The 21,763-nt window shown below is 48.8% G+C and overlaps 1 protein-coding gene across 1 annotated transcript; it reads left to right on the top strand.

The window, feature by feature from the left end:
• Nucleotides 1-4,687: 4,687 nt before the first annotated feature.
• LOC308640702 (complex I assembly factor ACAD9, mitochondrial-like) lies at nucleotides 4,688-12,375 on the top strand. Its single transcript, XM_081312484.1, has 6 exons — nucleotides 4,688-4,969; nucleotides 7,896-7,989; nucleotides 8,942-9,043; nucleotides 9,908-10,014; nucleotides 11,424-11,524; nucleotides 12,353-12,375. The coding sequence occupies exons 1-5, from the start codon at nucleotides 4,817-4,819 to the stop codon at nucleotides 11,460-11,462; spliced, it is 495 nt and encodes a 164-aa protein (XP_081168610.1). The 5' UTR covers nucleotides 4,688-4,816; the 3' UTR covers nucleotides 11,463-11,524; nucleotides 12,353-12,375.
• Nucleotides 12,376-21,763: the final 9,388 nt, after the last annotated feature.

Here is a 21,763-nt window from a genome sequence, read left to right on the forward strand (position 1 = left end):
GGTTATTGAGACCTTGGGGGCTGTCCACATTGTGATGGAGGACGCAGGTGGGGGGACCGCTGAGCCACCACGTCCCCGAGGCTGTGGGCAATGAAGGACGCAGAGGCCCAGAGAGTGTTCAGGCAGATGGTGAGTGCCGTGGGCCACCCGAAGGGCATCGGGCACAGAGACCTGAAGTTGGGGAATGTCGTCCTCGACGCCGGGGGACACTGTCAAGCTCTGTGACTTGAACCTGAGGCCACAGGTTCAAGGCTGGACAGAAGTTCCACAGGATTTGGGGCACCCCGTCCTATGGGGGTCCCTGGGCAGCTGAGAAAGCAGGTCCTGCATGCAAGGTACGACGTCCCCTCCCACCGGTCCCCAGAGGTGCAGGAGCCTCATCCTGCAGATGCTGACCATGGACCCCACGCAGAGGGGTCATGGGGCACCATGGCTGAGCCCGGGGGAGGACCAGGAGCCACCATGTCCATGCACAGAACCTCCCCTGGACCCCTCGATCATGAAGGTCATGCGGACCTGAGTGACACCTGGATGTCCCTGAAAGCCACAATGTTCGACGCAGCGATGGCCATGTACCTCATGCTTCAGTACCAGAAAACTCGGGGGCCAGCTGCTTGGTCCCACAAAAGCCGGTGAGGACGGAGGTTGGGCCTCCACCCTGCCCCTCGGTCCCTTCCAATGTCCCCATGCACCCCAAGAGGTCTGTCAGTGTGCCAGCCCTTGGCTCCATCATCATCCTGCCCGATGGGCAGCCCCTGCTCATGGGGGACAAGCCACTCAGAAAGAAGGGCCACAGAGCCAGCGAGCCGGTCCTTCCCGAGTCTAGCCTGCAGTCGGGCACCCCCATGGCCAGCCTGGCTGCCCAGCTCCCCGGCTCCTGATCGAGCAGCGACATGTTGGGAGGTGACCAGCAGGAAGCCCTCCCAGGGGTCCCCAGAAGAGAGCTTGCTCTCGGTCCAGCCACCCTGGGGTTACACGCTGGGCCCTGCCCACCACAGCAGCAAGGGCTATGGGGGACTGTCCAGGAGGATCGCTGCTGCCTGCATGGCCCGCGTGTGCTGCTGAGAGGCGGTCCCCAAGGCGGGCCACAGGCTCCAAAACCAAGTGGGGCCAATGCACAGAGACCAGGCTGGTAGAAGGTTCCAGAACAAAGTGGCTCTGATGGACTCTGACAGCCGAGACCCCGAGAGGCCAGGTAGGTGTGGCGCAGTGGACCTCTCATCTCCCAGACTCCGTCCTGGATGTCGCTTTCCCATGGCTGGTCACTCCTGGGGACACGGAGGGCCTGGGAGGTCTAGGGACAGTGGGTTTGATGAACTATGCTGCTCATTGTCATTCCTGTCTCCTCAGGTGACACAGGATCTCACGGGCCTGGAGGGAGGCGCAGCAGCCTCCTGCCCCCACCTGGAGGAGACACCAGGGACCTTCCCCTGGGTCCCCTGTCCCCGCCCTGCTCTGCCCCCACGCTGCAGGGTCCCTCACCCATTTCTGTTTCCCAAATCTCTTATAAATGGATGCTCCCAAGTGGGTCCGTGCTCCCTTCTGTTCCTGGGTCACCGCAGAGTCACACTTTGGTTGGAGCAGCACGTGGTGATGTCACACTGGGGGTGCGGGGAGGCAGGAGGGACTTTACCAGGGTCCCCCACCAGCCAAGAGGACTCTTCTGTGTGTGGCTGAGGGGACAGAGGGCTGAGCAGCCCCATGCCAGACCCTTTGGCATGACCTCCTGCTGCCGATGGCCTGGTGATCACTTTCTAGGGTCTCCTTGACAGAAGAAGTGCCTCCCCAGCCCTATTTTGTATTTTATTTAGAGACAGGGTCTCCCTGAGTTGCTTAGGGCCTCAGGAAGTTGCTGAGGCTGGCCTCCACCTTGCTGTCCTCCTGCCTCAGCCTCCTGAGCAGCTGGGATGACAGGCGTGGGCCACTGCGCTTGGCTTCATTTTCTTTCTTTTTAAATTCACTTTTTTAAAAAAAAATTGGTTCTTTTTAGCTCTCCATGATGACAGAGTACATTCTGCCATATCACACCTACATGGGGTGTGACTTCCCATTCCTGTGGCTGGACCTGCTGTGGGGTGTCCCTGGTCGTGGGTTCCTATGTGAATATGGGAAAGTGACGTCCCATTCATTCCCCTGTCTCTCCCAGTCCCCTCCCCTCCCTTCCCTTCATTCCCCTGGGTCTCATCGAAGGAACTGCTGTGCCCCCTCCTCCCCATTGTGGGTCAACGTCCCCATATCATAGAGAACATTCTGCCTTTGGTTTTGAGGGACTGGCTTATTTCACTCAGCATGATCGTCTCCAGCTCCATCCATTTACCAGCAAATGCCATAATTTCATTCTTTAAGGCTGCATAATATTCCACTGTGTATAAGGACCACATTTTCTTTATCCATCCACCTGTTGAAGGGCTCCTAGTTTGGTTCCCTAGCTTGGCTATCGTGAGTTGAGCTGCCATAAACATAGATGTGGCTGCGTCCCTGTCGTGGGCAGATTTTAAGTCCTTTGGGTATAAACCAAGGAGTGGGACAGCGGTGTCCCATGGTGGCTCCATTCTAAGTCTTCTGAGGAATCTCCAACCTGCTCCCAATTTTGCGTTTCAATCACAAATTAAACCCTGGAACTTCCACTTTAGAAGTCATGAACCCACAGTAACCAGCTGATCCATAACTTAGAGAAAAGTTTGGAGTCCCACTGTCCCCGGATGGCTATGATCCACTAGAGAATAAAGCAGAATTATGATTGTCTTTTTGGGGATTTTTAAAAATTTTTGGTAACAGGGATTGAACCTAAGGACGCTTAACCACTGAGCCCCCGCCCCAGCCCTGTTGGTATTTTATTTAGAGACAGGGTCTCGCTGAGTTGCTTAGGGCCTCAGTTTTGCTGAGGCTGGCCTCCAACTTGCGATCCTCCTGCCTCAGCCTTCCGAGCCTCTGGGATGACAGGCGTGGGCCACCGCGCCTGACAACTCTGTTTCTGAAGGTATCCTCCTTCAAATTCAGGTGTTGCCAATCTGAAAGTATTAGGAGTATTATGTTCTGTATCAAAATGTCCACCATGGTCCATATGCAAAAAAAAAACTTGATCACTAGTCTATAGCACTATTGGGAGGCTACAGAATCTTAAGGAAGTAGGAACCGGTGGGGAGCTTTTGGGTCACTGTGGGTGTGCCCTTGAGGGGGATACTGAGCCCTGGCCTCTTCCTCTCTGTTTTCTGGCTGCCATAAAGTGAGCACCTTGCTCCACCATGAGCTCCCCACAGGCTCCAAATCAAACAGGGCCGCAGGACGTGGTGGCATACATCTCTAATCCCAGCATCTTGGGAGGCTGAGGCAGGAGGATCACAAGTTGGAGGCCAGCCTCAGCTAACTCCCCTGACCAACTCTAATGGGACAAGGGACTCTAACAACACCTTTTCCTGTCCTAAGCCCTTCCCTTCCTGCCTAAGCCCCATAAAAAAAAAAAATCCCAGTCCAGTGGAGCTCCCATGCTTAGCAATTTAAGAGGTCCTAAGCAACTCAGCGAGACTCTGTCTCTAAATAAAATATATGAAGGGCTGGGGATGGGGCTCAGGGGTTAAGCACCCACCTCCTGGAAGAGGGGTGGCCTTCTATGGCCTAAGGCCAAACACAGGTTGATGGGTACACACCCTGTGAAGGTGTACACTGGGCCTTGTTTTTGGTACCAGGGATTGAACTAGGGGCCCTCTACCCCTGAGCCCCGTCCTCAGCCATATTCTTTATTTAGAAACAGGGTCTCCCTGAGTAGCTTAGCGCCTTGCTTTTGCTGAGGCTGGCCTTGAATTTGAGAGGCATGTGCCACGGCACCCAACCCTACAATCATTTTTCACAGATGAGGAAACTGAACAACAACAACAAAAAAAGGTAAATTAGTGGCTCTCTATTACAGTACTTAGAAACTATGCCCTGGCCAGGCACAGAGGGACATGACTGTAATCCCACTGACATGAGAGGCTGAGGCAGGAGGATCGCAAGGTGGAGGCCAGTCTCAGCAATTTAGTGAGGCCTGAGCAACTCAGTGAGACCCTGTCTCTAAATAGAAAATAACGGGGCTGGGGATGGGGCTTGGTGGTTGAACGCCCCTGGGCTCAATCCCCGGTAAAAAAAAAAAATAATAATAATAAAATAAAAAAATAAAAAATTACATATTATAATGTATTAAAATATATAACAATTATATATATTTTTTTCTTTGGCAGGGATAAAAAAAGAAAACGCCCATCTGCCTGCTGCAGGGCACCATAGGCTGCGCGGGGAGCTGTGGGGACGCTGGGCCTGTCACCTGGTCACCTACCATAAACAGAAACGTGCACACACGCGGAACCCGCGTGCAAACTCAAGACAAAAACCAACATTTCCACAGCTGAGCTCCCTCCAGACCCAGCTAGGCCTTGAATTTTCCCTGCTTCCTTGCTCTTTTTTTTTCTTTTCCCCAGGCCTGTTCCTGGAGGTTACAGGAGAGAGGCAGGTGGCCCGCTGCTCGCGTCCCCAGGCACCAGGGAGCCTCGCATTTGACTGAAGGGAACCTCCTAGCGCCCTGCCCCGCCACCCCCCCCCGCGACCCCCCCCCGCGTGGCCCCCCGGCGTGCCCCCCCCCCCGGCGTGGCCCCGCCCCTCTTTCCACGCAGGGCGTGGCCAGCAAGCGCAGCGGCTCTTGGTGGGGGGCGTGGCCACGCAAGCGCACGGTCGCAGGCGCGCCAACACGAGCCCATGGCTTCATCAGGCGGCGCGGGCTCCTGGCGTCCTTAGGCGGCGCTGAGCTGGAGGTGACAGAACTCCCCGAACGGTCGCGGGCTGCATGAGCGGCTGCGCGCTCTTCCTGCGCCGGGCGGCGACGGCGGCGCGAGCCTGCCGGGCTCTGGTGGCCCTCAGCGCGAGCCGGCGCCCGCTGAGTACCAGTCCGCCGAGCCGGGCCTTCGCCAAGGAGCTCTTCCTGGGCAAAATCGAGAAGGTAAGGGAGCCCGGGCGGCCTCTGCGCGCTCGGCGGCTGGCTCCGGCGGCGTCCCGCACCTGCCCGACGGGTACCCCCGGGAGAGGGCGCCCAGACTCCAGGTCCCCGAGGCCCGGGGGGCCCGCGCAGGGAGGAGGGCAGGGCCTTGCCGGACCTCTGGCCGGGGCCTGTGCGGAGCCGCCTCTGGGCTCCCGGGCTCCATTCCGCGGCTCAGCCCCGGCGCTCCCCCCGGGCCCTTGGGCTTCCTCCGGAATTTGACGCCCACCAGGTGCCTGTCCCACGCCATCCCTGTCCGAGATCCCAGAGCCACAGCTGGGTCAGGGAGCCCTGGGTGTTTTTTTTCCACCTTTTTCTGCGGCTTTAAAGTCAAGTCCTTTGACCCCCCAACTGGAGCGGGCAGTGTCTGAGCCCCCGTGAGACAGGAAATGCAGTCCCCTGCTCTCTGTGACACTGAAGGAACACGGCTGAGCCCCCGCTGTGATTACACAGGGTGAGCGAGCATGAGGGTCACGAGGTCCAAGTTAGCCTCAGCAGCTCAGCGAGACCCTGTGGCTAAATAAAACACTCAAAAAGGGCTGAGGATGGGGGCTCAGGGGTCGAGCCCCGCCCCCCCGCTGGGGTTTATTTATTTAGGTTTTGCCATCAGGAATTGAACTTACTCAGTGCTTACTCATGGAGCCCCATCCCCAGCTCTTTTTTATATTTTATTTAGAGACAAGGTTTCCGTGAGTTGCTTAGGGCCTCACTAAGTTGCTGAGGCTGGCCTCCAACTTGTGATCCTCCTGCCTCAGCCTCCTGAGCTGCTGGGATGACATGCATGCACCACCGCATTGGGCTGTATCTGGAAGTTTGTTCCTGGACCCCATCAAGTCCTGCACCTCCCACTAGCCTAATTTTTCCACAGCTAACAGAAAGGCTTTGCCAGTCTCCTGGCGTCACCTTTGATTCCTCTTATTCTCAGAGTTCACGAGTTTTCTGTACCTTCGGGTCCTCTCTAAACCCGACCAGTGTTAGGTACCTTCTCTTCATCGACCCTGAAACAGGCTGCCATCATCTGTGAAGCATTCTGAGTCTTGAGCAAGTCTGTGGCAATGAAACTTAAAACCTCAGAACAGGGACAGACCTTCCAGACCCTCAAGCCAGGGGTTACCACACTGCCCTCAGTTGTCCCGCTGTCCTTGGGGGGACCACTGGGATAAATGGGAGGTCACCTGCCATGAGCAGCCTTGGCTTCTGTCTTAGGTGGCTGACGGGCAGGGCTTGCTGCTCTCTAAACTTGCAAACTCCCTCTGGGATGTGCCCCATTCCCTTCTGCTCTGATGGTGTCAACGTTTGCTCTTTCCCTCCTGGGGTCCTCCCTCCTGCAGCAGTGATCCTTTGCTGGTGGCTTTCAGGTGCCAGCCTGCCTCTTGTCCCCATCTTGAATTGATTCCCCCTCAGGACACACAAGGCTCAGACAACCAAAGAGACCTTGAACACAAATGTGACCAGGGCAGTTTTGGCCTCTGTGTCCTTGTAGAAAGGGACAGCTTTGTACTGAGGCTGCCTGATGAGAGTCACCTGTGTGTTTCCTCTCTAGATCCCTGGATGACAGTGTCGTGAGGGGAGATCAGGGGTTCCCACCACTCAGCTGTCACTTTGGTTAGTGCCAAAACCCTGCAGTCCTGGGGCCAGAGAGGAGCAGACAGATTGGAGGACACACTGAATCAGTCACAAGACTGATTCGAGGCGCAGGGTGCAGGGAGGTGGAGGACTCATCTGAAGTACTTCCTGGGTCACCTGGTGACCCAGGAGGTGACCTGGGTCCCAAGAGGAAAGGCAGAGCTCCTGGCTCTGACTTATGGTTCCTCTTATTCTCATTATTCACGTGTTTTCTGTCCCTTCTGGTGATCCATCCATGCTAGGCCGCTGTATGTCCAAAGCCACATCCTCATGTCATGGGAGCAGCCAAAGGTGGGGACGGGAACCCGGAAGGCCCGTGGTGCAGGCCACTGCCAGATGAATTCAAAAGCCAGCTGGGCGTCTTGGCATCATTGGCCATTCACGGTGACAAATCAGAGCCTGGAAGCTAAATCACTCTGTAGGCCACAGCTGTGGACAAGAGCAGAGCCAAAATCAGACACTGAGATTTAGTTCCTGCATCTTGCAGCACACATGACCTGTTTTGAATGTCCCAGGTACTTCTGAGATGATCAGGATCATGTGGGATTAAAGTGAAATTGGCTCAGAGAGAGGCCTTGGAGTGGCCCAGTCCCCATATCTAAGGAGCAGCCACGCCCAGGCTGAGTTCAGGTTGATGTGTTGCACATCCAGGCCTCGCCTGTGACCACACCCCGCACACCCTCAGCACAGGGAGCCTTGATCAGCTGCAAGAGGAATAGTGGGATCCTCCTCTCTGGCACAGTAAGCTCAGGGAGTCACTGGCAATGGCAGGACGGACAGCAGCTCTGGGGAGTCAGGCCTGGCAACCGCAGTGTGTTCTCCAGTAGCAGCCTTTTTTTGAGGGGAGGGGTGCCAGAGATCGAACCCGGGGCCCTCGACCACTGAGCTCCATCCCCAGCCCTATTTTGTGTTTTATTTAGAGAGAGAGTCTCACTGAGTTGCTTAGTGCCTCGATTTTGCTGAGGCTGGCCTCCAACTCGCAATCCTCCTGCCTCAGCCTCCCAAGCCACTGGGATTCCTGGTGCAACTCACCTGGAATCCCAGCAGCTCGGGAGGCTGAGGCAAAAGGATCACGAGTTCAAAGCCAGCCTCAGCAATTTAGTGAGGCCCTGAGCAACTCAGTGAGACTCTGTCTCTAAATAAAACACAAAATAGGGCTGAGGACCGGGCTCAATTGCCCCTAGGTTCAATTGCCAATACCAAGTAATAATAATAATAATAATAATAATAATAATAATGCTTAGTAAATGTTTGTCATTTTTAGAAAGAAGTCTTCCCATTTCCAGAGGTTAGCCAAGATGAACTTAATGAAATCAATCAGTTTGTGGGACCCGTGGAAAAATTCTTCAATGAAGAAGGTAGGTGTAGTTTCCTCATCATTTCTCATTTTTCTTGGAAGAGTGATTGCATCAATATTTTTTCAAATATATATTTTAGTTGTTCATGGGTTTTATTTTATTTATGTGTGGTGCTGAGAATCTAACCCAGTGCCCCATGCATGCTAGGCAAGTGCTCTACCACTGAGCCACGGCCCCATCCCGCATCAATATTTATATTAGGAGCAGTATCAGTATAAAGGAGGCCCACTTGAGTGTCATTAATTCATCATACTTTGCTTTAGGGACCATACAAATTGCTGCTTTATTAAAAGCTTTAATTAAAAGCTACCTGAGATTCAGGCTCAGTGCTGCACGCCTATAATCCCATGGTTCAAGAGGCTGAGGCAGGAGGATTGCTAATTGGAGGCCAACCTCAGCTTACCCTAAGCAATTCAGCGAGACCCTGTCTCTAAATAAAATATAAAAAGGGCTGGGGCTGGGACTCAGCCTGCAGACTGGGGTTACACCATGGAGGCTTTTGGACAGTGAGGTGAAGGGAGCCCCGTCACTGCCTGGATGGGGGGGATTGGCCTAGTGTTGCAGCCATACACTAGGAGTTGTGTGCCTCCCCATCTCCTGGACAGTCGAGTCAAGCATGTGCAGGCATCTGTATCTCATAAGCATGCAGTTGACCGCCATCTCACATGGCTAAGGCACCAGGCGACCAGTGACTAGGTCAGCAGACAGCCACCTAGCCCTGCTGGCTTTAAACCATAATTCTACAAACTACATCAAATCAAGTCAGTGATTTGATGTGACCATCACTAGACAGTTTTGAGAATTTTCAAGAATCCTTCTAGAAGTTTCGAGTAGTTTTGAGAAACTGCTGGCACTGGGGTCAGATGCTCTGCCAAAAACATTCTGGGTCCCTTTCTCTGCATGAAGATGACTTGCTCATATTTTGTTTCATCAAGACGTTTTCTTTTCTCAGTGGATTCTCAGAAAATTGACCGGGAGGGGAAAATCCTGGACGACACCCTGGAAAAGTTGAAAAGCCTGGGCCTCTTTGGAATGCAGGTCCCAGAAGAATATGGTAAGTGGAGGAGCTGCCCCGGCTGGTGTGGCTCGTCAGGGTCACTCTGCATTTCCCTGAGAGGCTGCTGTTCTGAAGGTACACCACCTAGACCAAATGGTGGCCCTGGTCCTTTGCTCTGCCTGTCCCCGGGCCTTGCTGGGGCAGCCTCCATCAGCCATTAATGGAGACTCTGCAGGTGTGGGCGATACAGGGCTTGGTGGTGCTTTCCTTAAAGCACATTCAGGCACATTTCCAGGCTGCAGCGGGTCTTTTGGAGATGCACTGTTGAGTGTGTTTCACGAGTTAGACTTTCCACAGCCATCCACGGAAGCATCTCTTTCTGTTCTCTTCCCTGCCTGGTCTCTAGGGAGACCTTACTTTCTGCAGCAGAGGATAGGGGCTGTCAAATCTGTACCATAATTTCCTCTTGGTCCCTAATCTAGAGCTGGTCCACACTAAGACCAACCAAGGTGAAAGTTGAGGCCAGATCAGCATTCACCAGTATAACTTGATTTTATTTATTTATTTTTACCTGGTGCTAAGGATTGAATCCAGTGCCTCACACCTGCTAAGCAAGTGCCCTCCCACGGAGACCCAGCCCCAGCCTTTTTTATATTTTATTTAGAGACAGGGTCTCGCTGAGTTACTTAGGGCCTCACTAAGTTGCTGAGGCTGGCATCCACCTTGTGATCCTCCTGCCTCAGTCTCCCAGGCCTCTGGAATTGCAGACATGTGCCCCCGTACCTGGTGTGGTTTTGTTTTTTTTTAATGGTGATCCAGTTTGACTTACATAATTCAAAAGAAATAAAAGGTAGTGAAACCTTTTGCCTTAATGGGAGGAGGTGGGCTGAACTGTGACTGACACTGGTCCCTCCCTCCTAGGTGGCCTGGGCCTCTCCAACACCATGTACTCTCGTCTAGGGGAGATCATCAGCCTAGATGGCTCTATCACCGTGACCTTGGCAGCTCACCAAGCCATCGGCCTCAAGGTCAGATGCTGGGGTTTCTCCCTGGGGCTCTCTGAAGGGGACAGGGTGCAGGGTCATGGTTGCCCCTGTGAGCAGGGCATCAGGCCTGATACATCGAGGTCCTGGAGGGTGAGTCCACCTCCATGCCACTCGCTCTAGCCAGTCTCAGGACTTGTGGTCACCATACGTGTGGCCTCTCCTTGGCCCATGTAGCAGTGGCCCTTCGCTCATGCCATCCCTTCACACTAAACCCTTGTCCTGCCTGCTTGGCTCTGACACCTTCTTTGGAACAAGTTGGAATGTTCTGTGGGCCAGGAGCGGGCTCCCTGGGCTGTCCCCCGCTGCGTGTGCACCTGACTTCTTACCTCACTGGGCCAGGCCCAGGGACACACAAGTCTCAGTGACAGTCACATGAGGGTTCCCTGTGCTCCGTGTAGACATCAGGGAAGAGACGCAGGCCCAGCTCCCCTCCCCAGAGAGCAGGGGACCCTGGGGACACTGGCTGTGCATGGTCCCAGCCCTCCCACGTCTTCACCTCCCATTATCCAGAGCACCTGCTAGGAGGGGGCAGCCCTCCACTTGGAGATCACAAAGTGGGGACTCAGAGGAGGACATTCCAGGCCCTGGGCACCCTGCCGTGCAGAGGAAGGGTCACAATGAAGATCCCAGAGTCTAAGCCCAAAGCACTGCCCTGGGGCAGGTGCAGGAGGGGCCTCTTGGCAGCCGGCCCTCACCTACGGCCGTCAGCTCTGGGCGCTTGCTGTCCTTTCTGGCAGGACGTCAGCATCGTCCTCACGAGGGACATCAGGACTCACTCTCTTCACAGCCAAGACAAGGCTGTGGGTGGCAATTGTCAGGAACACAAGTGATATAATGTTAGCAAAGATATGGGGGAAAGGTTCACGCACACAGTGCTGGGAGTGCCAGTGGTGTCACCACTAAGCAGTCTGGAGGCTTAGGGACCAGCCGAGGTGTCCTTCAACAGATGAATGGATCAAGAAACTATGGTCTATATACCCAGTGGAATATTATGCAGCCTTAAAGAAGGATGAAATGATGGCATTTGCTCGTAAATGGATGGAGCTGGAGACGATCATGGTGAGTGAAACAAGCCAGTCCCAAAAACTAAAGGCTGAGTGTCCTCTCTGATATGGGGATGCTGACCCACAATAGTGGGGGACAGCAGTTCACTGGATGAGACTTAGGGGAGTAGAGGGAAGGGAGGGGAGGGGACTGGGAGAGACGAGAATGAATGGACGTCACTTTCCCATGTTCACATAGGAACACACGACCAGGGACACCCCACAGCAGGTCCAGCCACAGGAATGGGAAGTCACACCCCTGTGTAGGTGTGATATTTCCCAGAATGCACGCTGCCGTCCTTTGTAGCCAAAAGGAACAAATAAAAAATGTCTGCGGGTTTCTTTCAGGGAATCATCTTGGTTGGCACCGAAGAACAGAAGGCCTAGTACCTGCCCAAACTGGCATCAGGGGAGCACATTGCTGCCTTCTGCCTCACCGAGCCAGCCAGGTCGGCCCTCCCCCGAGCCACTCCCATAGCTATGTTCCATGTCCAGGGCTCCCTGGGACAGAGGGCTGTTATCAGGAGTGGCTGACCTCATTCCGTCCCCACCTGAGGCCTCGCAGAGACTTAAAGCTGATCTCTGGCCACTTCTCTTATCTCTGCCTAACTTCTCTTTCCCAACGAAGTAAGTACCTGCCAGCCTCTGTCACCCTGGTGTTTGTTACTGACAGCCCCCTTGGCCCTCGGAACACATACGGGCATCTAGGCACCTTTCAGAACACGCGGAGCGCGCACGGTGGGTCTCCAGATTAGGAGCTGGAGGCTCCGTGGGGGTCATCACACAGCCAGACAGGGACAGGGCTGGGTAGGACTCAAGTTGAGGTCTTGTGACTAGGCCATGCTTAATGCTTCCTCCCTTCACTGGGGAACCTTGGAACGGTCATCCAGAGACAGGATCTTGCTGAGTTGCTCAGGGCCTGTCTGAGTTGCTGAGGTTGGCCTCCACCTTGCGATCCTCCTGCCTCAGCCTCCCGAGCTGCTGGGATGACAGGTGTGCACCACTGCACCCAGCTTTAAAGAAAATTTTACTGGAATATGCCATGTGCTTATAGCCTACATTGAGAGGCACTTTCATGTCCCAGCAGCAGTGTGGGGGTGGGACAAGCTGTACCTTGCCAAACTGACCTGTGTGTGGTCTGACCCTGTGTTTAGAGACTGTGTCGCCTCCTGTGGACTTAACTCCTAAGACCCTCCATTTCCAGGCTCTCGGCTGACTCTGGTGTATTCCCAGGGTTCTTCTCCCCATGTCTCACCCACGTCTCTCTTTCTCTGCAGCGGGAGTGACGCTGCCTCCATCCAGACCAGGGCCATGCTAAGTGAAGACAAGAAACACTACGTCCTCAATGACTCCAAGGTACAGCCTCACCACCCCGCCCTGTCAGGTCTCGGTGGCCGCCTTCACTGTCACCGCTGGGCCTCTTCCTGTGCCCAGGTCTGTGACCCTCTGGTGACTACCCAGCAGGTGCAGTGCTCAGTCCTCAAGTGGCCTGCACGGGTCCTCTGTCCCTCTGGTGACAGAGCCAGGCCTGGCCACAGTGTCCCTGATGCTGGACTCCCAGCTGCTCTCAGAGCCAGAAGTCTTAGTTGCACAAAATTTCATGCATCCGTAGGTTTGGGACGGTGTCCGTCCTTGACTGAGCACAGGCTATCAGGTACCCATTCACAGCTGGCTGGGTCTCTTCCATCAAGATGGCCTCTTGACTGCATCTGTCACAGTTCAAACATGGACCCCTAAGAGACAGAGAGCTGGGATACTGTTATTGCTTTCTTACTATCTAGTCGCCATTCAGATTTCCCAAATTAGCTCATGCCTCTTGAATCAAGATCGAAGTAAAACACATGCCTGTCATCCCAGCAGCTCAGGAGGCTGAGGCAGGAGGATCACAAGGTGGACGCTGAGGCAGGAGGATCACAAGGTAGAGGCCAGCCTCAGCAATTCTGCGAGAACCTGTCTCTAAATAAAATATAGAAAAGGCTGGGGACAGGGCTCACGGGTCAAGCACCCCTGGTTTCAATCCCTGGTGCCAAAAAAAAGATGAAAATAAGTTCCTCAGTTGGGGCCTCACAGTTGGTGGTTGAGCTGAGAGGAGTCTCTGAGGACCCCTTGCTCTCTGTCCTCAGGTCTGGATCACCAACGGGGGACTGGCCAACATTTTCACTGTATTTGCAAGACTGAGATGGTCAGTTCCGATGGCTCAGTAAAAGACAAGATGACAGCATTCATAGTGGAAAGGGACTTTGGTGGAGTCAATAACGGGAAACCGGAGGATAAATTAGGCATTCGGGGCTCCAACAGTAAGTCATGTGGGTGTCTGTGTGTGTATGAATGTGACAATGTGTGTCTGGCCCTCTGGTCTGTCCAAATATCCAGGTAAATAAGATTTAAATCCTTATGGAGCCAGGCAAGGAGGCACACACCTGAATCGAGGCTGAGGCAGGAGGATCACAACTTTGAGGCTAGCCTCCACATTTAACTCTCAGCAACTTAGCAAGACTCTGTCTCAAAAAAAAAAGGACTTTGGGTGCAGCTTGGTCATGAAGTACTCTCTGGGTTCACTTCCCAGTCACAAATAAATAGTTTGGGCATGAAGTCAACATTGTTGGTAGAAATGCCATTGAAGACTTCCCTGGTGATAGGTGAGCTCCTGGAAATTACTCATTTATTCTGCAGTCACTGGCTGGGCACCGCTCTGTGTGTTAAGCTTTGGTGGCTTCCAGAGGGATAAGGCCATCAGAAGAACAGAAACCACAAAGGCCGAAAGCCAGTGTCCTGAGTAAGCCAGTGCGATGGTGCACACCTGTCATCTGAGAGGCTCAGGAGGCTAGGGCAGGAGGATCGCAAGGTGGAGGCCAGCCTCAGCAACAGTGAGGCCCTGAGCAGCTCAGGGAGACCCTGTCTGTAAATAAAATACAAAATGGGGCTGGGGATGGGGCTCAGGGGTCAAGGGCCCCTGGGTTCAATCTCTGGTACCAAAAAGAAAAAAAAATGTCGTAGGTAAAATCCTAGGACAAGCCACCCCCCCATTCCTTGCTGGACCCTCTGTCCTCTCACATCCCTTCCTGCCCTCCCAAGCCTACCTGTTGTCCTTGCTGAGCGCCGTTCACTGGAGGCAGGGGACCTTCGCTGGCCTGCATCCATCCACCCATCCTGGGGTCCTCCTGCCCCTTCTAGTTGAGGTTTCGGTGTGCCTCCTGGAGGGGACCGCATGCTCCCACGGGCACTCCTGGGCCCACCTCTGTGGGGACCCTGCCTTGCAGGTGGCAGAATCCCGCACAGCATCTACCTGTCTGGGGCCCAGGGCGCCTGAGCTCCACCGGAGCCCTGCACAGTCGCTGTGGGGCGGGGGACAGGTGGTGCAGAACCGGGTGGTGGAGGAAGGGGCTGCTCTCGGCCTCAGCTCGTCTAGACCTTGGCTTTGGGCTCAGGAAGCTGGAGGGCATGGTTTTGTTCTCCCCTGTGGAAGCTGGAGAGAGATGAAGGGCCTAGTGAGGCTCACCAGGGGAGTTTGACCACAGAGCCCTGTCCCCAGCCCTTTTTAAAACTATTTAGAGACAGGGCCTCGCTAAGTAGCTGAGGCTGGCTCCACCTTGCGATCCTCTTGCCTCAGCCTCCGAAGCTGCTGGGATGACAGGCGTGGGCCACCGCGCCCAGCCTGAGTCCTCTTTTATGTATGTAATGGATAATGCAGTAACTTAAATAATGATAATAATAATAATAATAATGGAAGGGAGATCTGTCAAGTAGAGCAAGTGGCTCAGGGGAGGGAGGAGGAGGAGAAGAGGGAAGGTCCCAGATGAAGCAAATTATGTCATGCGCATGTACAGCTGTGGCACAGGGAGTCCCAGTGTGAAGTATAATTATAAAGCACCAGTTAAGAATTTTTTTAAAGATCTTTACTAGTTATCGATAGACCTTTATTTATTTGTTTCTATGCGGTGCTGAGAATCGACCCCAGTGCCTCACACACGCTGGGCAAGTGCTCTGCCCCTGAGCCACCACCCAGTCCCCTTCGCCACCTTTTCTCTAAAGACAGCCTGGCAGGTGCCTGGGAGGAAGGAGGTCGGGCTGACTGGGGCCAGCTCTGCAGGGACCCCATGTCTGCAAAAGTTAGGGTGGGTGGTTCTGCTGCTATTGAGCAGGGCCCACGAGAGAAGGCCGGTGGCACAGGTGACATCAGGGAGACAAGCTATCAGTGAGTTGCTTTGTGCCTCACTTTTGCTAAAGCTGGCTTTGAACTTGCAATTCTTCTGCTTCACCCACCTTGTTAGTTGCACAAGATTCTTACCCTCTTTTTTTTTTTTTTTTTTTTTTTTTTTACAGTGAGGCCTTGCTAACTTCTTATGGTGTCCATTGCTTGACTCAGCAGTTTTAATTGTACTTCCTTTAACCTTTTGACACTATTGTTAACAGAGCCAAGATACTAAACTATATATTCCTTAATACATAGTTTCTCATTTTTGACTTCTTGATGTGCAAGTTCATGAAGAACTTGGAAAGTGTTCAATAGATAGCTAATATGTGATGCTGAGGATTGAACTCAGTGCCTCACATGTGCTAGGTGAGTGCTGTACTTCTGAGCCACAACCTCAGCCCACAATCTGACATTTTTATTTGGATAAATACTGAATTCTAAATTAAGGTAACACCAGTACTATCTTATGGAGAAAAGTAAGCATCTTTCAAGAAAGATAAGAAAAAATAGTGAGAAAAACCATAGAATGAAAATACATTTTTACCTTGAGAGAAGTTGAACTTTAAGAACTTTCTAGCTAAATCTGTATTCCTAGCAGCTTGGGAGGGTGAGACAGAAGAATCATGAATTTAGAGCCAGTCTCAGCAACTTATCAGCCAGCCACTAAGCAAATCAATGAGATCTTGTCTCTAAATAAAATATAAATAAGGAGCTGGTGATTTAGCTCAGTGGTTGACTAGCTCTGATTTCAACACACAGAAAAATAAATAAATAAATAAATAAATAGGCCCAGTACATTGGCCCTATGCTTTATTTTCCAAGAAACAATTTACTTGCACCCTGTCTGGATTAACTGGACAGGATGTGTCACATTCTTTACCAAACTATTATCTGCAGGAGAAATGCAGTTTCAAAATAATGTTTGTATGAGGAACACAAGTTACACTGAAAGCAAGAATTTTGTGATCCTGTTAAAGACCAGATTCTGGAACTCAGGGAAATAAAGATAATTCCTACTAAACATAAAATCTTCAAGAGTTTATGATTAAGAATTCAATTAGAAATCGTGAACATGAGGCTAATTAACCTAAAGTTGTCATGGCAGTACTTGAGAGTTTGATATTATCCTTCTGTCAGTCCAAAGTCAAGAAGTGTACCTGGGCAGGACTCTTTAGAAATTTTTTTTAGATCTCTAATAAAACTGGAGAGCAAGAGAGCCATGCTGTTCTCTTTACAGAGAGGACACATTCTCTCTCTTCAAAGTGTCATCTTTTTCCTCCTTCACATTACTTTATTGTGTCTGCTTTTCTCTCATGTTAAATGCCCACAAAGAGAAATCAAAATCTATAAACTGTCATCCATTTCTTGGAGGAAAAATTAGAAATACTGCATCCATTTGAAGTATAGCATAAAAAATAGTTGATAAGGTAATGCTGGCATTAAAATTGTGAACAGAGTTGAGTGCAGTGGTGCACTCCTGTAATCCCAGGGTCCTGGAAGGCTGAAGCAGACGGATCATGAGTTCAATGCCAGCTTCAGCAAGGGAGAAGTGCTAAGCAAATCAGTGAAACTCATTCTTTAAATAAAATACAAAATACTGCTGGGGATTTGGCTCAGGGGTTGAGTGAGCCAATAAGTTCTAGAATGACTTTTTATCCAGTGACAACTAATTGACCTACTATATGCTGGAACTCAAGATTCAATCACAAATTCCACAGATGTCATATGGAAAAGAGCTGGTGTATTATAGAGAGTGTGGTTAAGTTATTCCTGCACCCTCTGTCTGACAGGGTCACAGCATGGGCGACACTGTGGCAGATCTACACCATCTGGAAACTGAAACTATGGGGAAGGTTAAATATATTGTTTATGATACTCATGATATGGAAAATAAGGTATACAACCATCAATAATAAAAGTACATGTTGACTGAAATGGCAGGAAAATTCCCAAAATGAGACTAAAGATACAATTAAGACATGCCTGAGATGTGTTTTGATATCTCTCAGGATACAGACAATAGTGTTTTTCCTCAAAAAATTTATGAAGAAAATATTACAAATCTCAAGGTTCTTGAGAAAAACTTAACAATTTACACTAAGCCACACATTCTAAAGCTACAACCTGTGCAACATACGTTTCCCCTACTAACAGGCCTTCCTTTGCCTTACACAGGTATTCATGATAAAAATGGGAAACACATAGTTAATATTAATGGCAAATGGGTTGAGGCAAAGAGCCTATTCTTTCATTAAAGATTACAAAGACATACAAATTGTTGTATTTTGAACAAGTATCAAAGAAACTCTTTAAGAAAGCAGTTAAATAGGTCATATTACCTTGGAAATTAAAAATAGAATAATATAAAATTAATATACATATATTTTAGAGGCACTTCAGAATAGTAGGCTTTTAAGTAATAGGCTTTAACTTCTTTAAGGGTTTTATTGGGATGTAGAAACATTGCTGCCTCAGGGAATTACTTATGAGTAGAAATCTCAAGCTGTTTTCTCATCAGATGTTTAGAAGTAAGAAAGCTTACCAATAATCACAGGTATTCTTTAAATTGTAAAAAATGTATAAAAATAAAGGCCCCTCTAGGGTCAACAGACACTTCTGAAGGCTGCTCGTAACTTGTAACTATATTCCTGTCTCCTCCTCTTTTACCGAAGCCACCCATCCTTCAGGATCCCTGGATCTCTGGTAGCTAGGGCTTGACCCCAGTAATAGAAATTTATTTTTTTTCCTTTAAATTTAATGTAGACTTTGTTGATGGGCTGTATTGAGCTATAGTTACACACACACACACACACACACACACACACACACACACACATATATGCCTGTTATTTGTGCTCATATTACCCCATACCAATGGGGGCGGGGGTGGGGGAAACATCATAATCCTACCATTATGCTCAAGACAAAATTGCAAAATAAGTGTGTTTTTAATTGCTTTTACTCCAGAGTCTGGGATACTGACAGATCTAGAGACTTGGCATTCTCCATCTCTTTTTCATTTTTAACATTAATACTAGAAAATTTAAATTTTATTTCTGCCTCATTTTTTTCAGGAAGTAGAATCATTGCTGCATCAGGGAATTACTTATGAATAGAAATCTCAAACTGTTTTCTCATAAGACCAGAGAACAGAAGTATTAAATAAAATTTTTAAATTGTGTTTCTTATAAAAATATATACATATGTATTCACAAATTGATTTATCCTTATATACAGTGATAAATTTACATGCACTTCTGTCTGGGCTGGGTCTATGTATTGGGAGAAAACAGTGCCATGATATGATTCCATCCTGAGACACTTAATGCAATTCATAGCAAAGTAAAAAAAAATAAAAAGATTCCAGGGCTATGAAACATTATTTAATATCGGTTAGTTAAAAATCAACCTCAGGAGAATTAGAGACCCTGTCCCAGGAATCTATATATTTATCAATGTTTCAATCTGTCCATCAATCTATATATCAATCTGTGGTCATTGGGGCTCTGTAGAAAGTACCCATGGGTCTGATTCCCTGTCTGTTTTTTTTTTTTTTCTATTTTCTTTTTTTTTTTTTTTGCTACCGGGGATTTAACTATATGTCACATGACGACTGAGCCACATCTCAGCCATATTTTTATTTTATTTAGAGAGTGTCTCATTGAATTTCTTAATACCTAAGCATTGCTGAAGCTGTCTTTGAACTTGCAATCCTCCTTCCTCAGCCTCTCCAGTTGCTGGGATTACAGGCATGCACCACAGCTCATGGTTGATCCCCATTCTTTTATCAACAACAACAAAAAAAGAGCATCCCAGAACCTGACTTCCTGACATTATTTCTTTCTGGATTGGATCCAACTTAGTGTAACTCAAACATTTGGCCTACTAGGCTTTGTTTGGAGGAAGTGCCTGAAGCCCTTTCTAATCTGTCTCTTAGGTGAGAACTTTCCAATACTCACACCGCCAGTGATGAGGGGCGGGCTTGCACAATCTTCTGTTCCTTTTGTTTCTGGAGCCTGCATTCTTTGAATCCATTTCTATGCTTTCAGTCCTTGATCAGGAGCCCCAGGTTTCTGAACTACACAGGAGCTGAAAGAAACTATGGGGGAAAGAAAATAAGTATACTGAAAGCCAGGATATGGTAAGTGTGTGTTTGTATGTTGAGACTGGGTAGGTAGGCTATTTGAAGCTAGTGGGACTGGCGATGGCAGGAAATGGAATTGGTGGTCAGGGACTCCTCAGAGTTCTCTCCAGAGTCTGGTGTCCAGAAGGTCTCTCTCTGTGGCAATTCAGTCTTCAGTTTCCTCTGACTAGTCTAGTACAGCTTAGATCAGCATTTGAGATAACTCTGACATTCTTTTCCATCATTGTATGGTGTTTTCAGGGCCTTCCTGAATTCCTATATGAGAATCTGTGTGCCACTAGCCTGGCATGACACAGATTGTGTGGTGAAAACTGGGATAATCATCAAGAGAGGATCCCCACTCCATTGGCTGTGTTCCTGCATGAGAGAAGCTGTGGTTTTTAAGAACCCCTGTTTTGGCTCCTGCTGAAGGTTTTTTTTTTTTTGTTGTTGTTGTTGTTGTTCATGTTTGTTTATTACCAGGAATTAATTCCAGAAATGTTTATCTACTGATTCTCAAGCCCGGTCTTTTTTTTTTTTATATTTTTACTCTGGCATCCTTGTAATCTTTCATGTATTTGTTTGCTTTTGTTTGGTTTGGTACTAGCAGCTAAACCCAGGAAGGCTTTCCACTGAGCAACATCCCCAGTCCTTTTTATGTTTCATTTTGACACAAGGTTTTACTAAGTTGCTTAGAGGCTTGCTAAGATGCAGAGACTGTGTTTCAAATCACAATTCTAAACCTCTGGGACTACAGACCTCTGACACTACACTGTCTCTCAGATTTTTTTCTAAAGCCAAAGTAAGAGCCCTGAGAGGGTGCAGGAAATCTATTGGACTCATGTATTAAATTTTCCAGGCAAGTGAAGTAGCCAGTTTAGGAGTGTACTGCAAAGATTTGTTGGAATAAACAGGGATTTCTTATTTCTAACACCTATTCTTAATCACTATAGGGTATCATAGTCCATAAAGGTACTAGAAAAACAATGTAAACTCATTAGTTTTCAATCTTTAGATTTGTATATGTTCAGTCACCTTTGCTTCCAGAGCTTGGAACTTCAGGACATAGTAACTTAAACAAAATATGTTCAAGTTGAGAAACTCAGTGTACAAGCAAACTCCTTTTAGGAACAATTTATAGTTCTGGCTTTATTACTACGGTGAGCAGATTTGGGGCTGGGCTCATGAAGTGCTAAAATCTCACTCAGGGTACTAGTGGTTTATTGTGTTCCCTTCTGTTACATCCACAATACAAACTAGGGAGAATCTCCTCTGACAGCAATAGCAATTGGGAAAATATGTTGGCAAATGTCTTCTTGAAATAAACTTACAGCTTTGGTATTTGGCTATTTCTCTGCCTTGAACCCAGATGATAAAACACTTGCAGAGCCTTTCATGGTCTCTAAAAATCCTCATATTTTCTGTGGCTTGGACCCTTGTGTATCACTTCTCCTACATTTCTGTTTACTGTGCGTGATGCTGGAAATTGGGGATTTGGTCCCAAATGCAGTTCTTTGCTTAAGACAGGACTAATATTCGGTGTACCCCCATTTTTAATTCTGATTGAAGGTAGATATTTTCTAAATTGTTGAATGTATTTAAGTCTCTCTACTCATTTATAACTTGGTCAAAGAGACACTCAGAACATGAGTAACATTTTTATTAACTGATAGAGGGAGAGCCCAGCATTTTAATATTCTGCTTTATTATCAACATCATCCACCCCCCCACACATGTTAATATCTGCCTTTTATTGTGTTTTTAAGTTTGGAACCAAGTACATTCTGCACACACACTCTACTTGTGAACTGTGCTACCAGTCCAGAATTCCAACATCACATTGGATAATTTCACCATTCATGTCTAATATTAATTTTCATATGGATGGTTTCACTTAAGCCTTTCTATTGCTCTTAACAATGCCAAAAAATGACATATATGGATTCAGATTTGGTTAATTTATGATTCATTTGTTTGTATTATTGCCATATAGTTTCATAATAAACATTAATGTTACATAACAATAGCAACTTTATTTGATCTTCAAAATTGAAGGTTTGGGGCTATTTTACATATTTTTTTCCTAGATAAATTCCAGAAAAGCAATGTAAACATACTAAAGTTTCAATGGAGGAATATTATACATTAAACTCTGATAAATAGATTTTTTTTAATTATGAGTTTTATTTACACACATAGTGTTTATAATGAAACATCTTATATCCTCTGTAAATTTTTGTTTTGTGATAAGTTGCACATATTGTCCTTGAAAGCCTCTATATATGTGTTGTGTCGCACAAATATTACTTGATATGTTACACAGATATGACTTGATGTGTTACAGAGATATCACTCCTATACTGGATACAT

The sequence above is a fragment of the Spermophilus citellus genome (assembly GCF_964194105.1).
Source record: "Spermophilus citellus genome assembly, contig: SCAFFOLD_53, whole genome shotgun sequence".
In the NCBI taxonomy this organism is placed as follows: Eukaryota; Metazoa; Chordata; class Mammalia; order Rodentia; family Sciuridae; genus Spermophilus; species Spermophilus citellus.

What these genes read in the sequence shown, in the direction of transcription:
- LOC308640702 (XM_081312484.1), top strand. Translation starts at nt 4,817, where the DNA reads ATGAGCGGCTGCGCGCTCTTCCTGCGCCGGGCGGCGACGGCGGCGCGA. An exon ending in TCCTGGGCAAAATCGAGAAG is followed by an intron (nt 4,970 to 7,895) that starts GTAAGGGAGCCC and finishes TGTCATTTTTAG; the next exon opens with AAAGAAGTCTTCCCATTTCC. An exon ending in ACCAAGCCATCGGCCTCAAG is followed by an intron (nt 10,015 to 11,423) that starts GTCAGATGCTGG and finishes GGTTTCTTTCAG; the next exon opens with GGAATCATCTTGGTTGGCAC.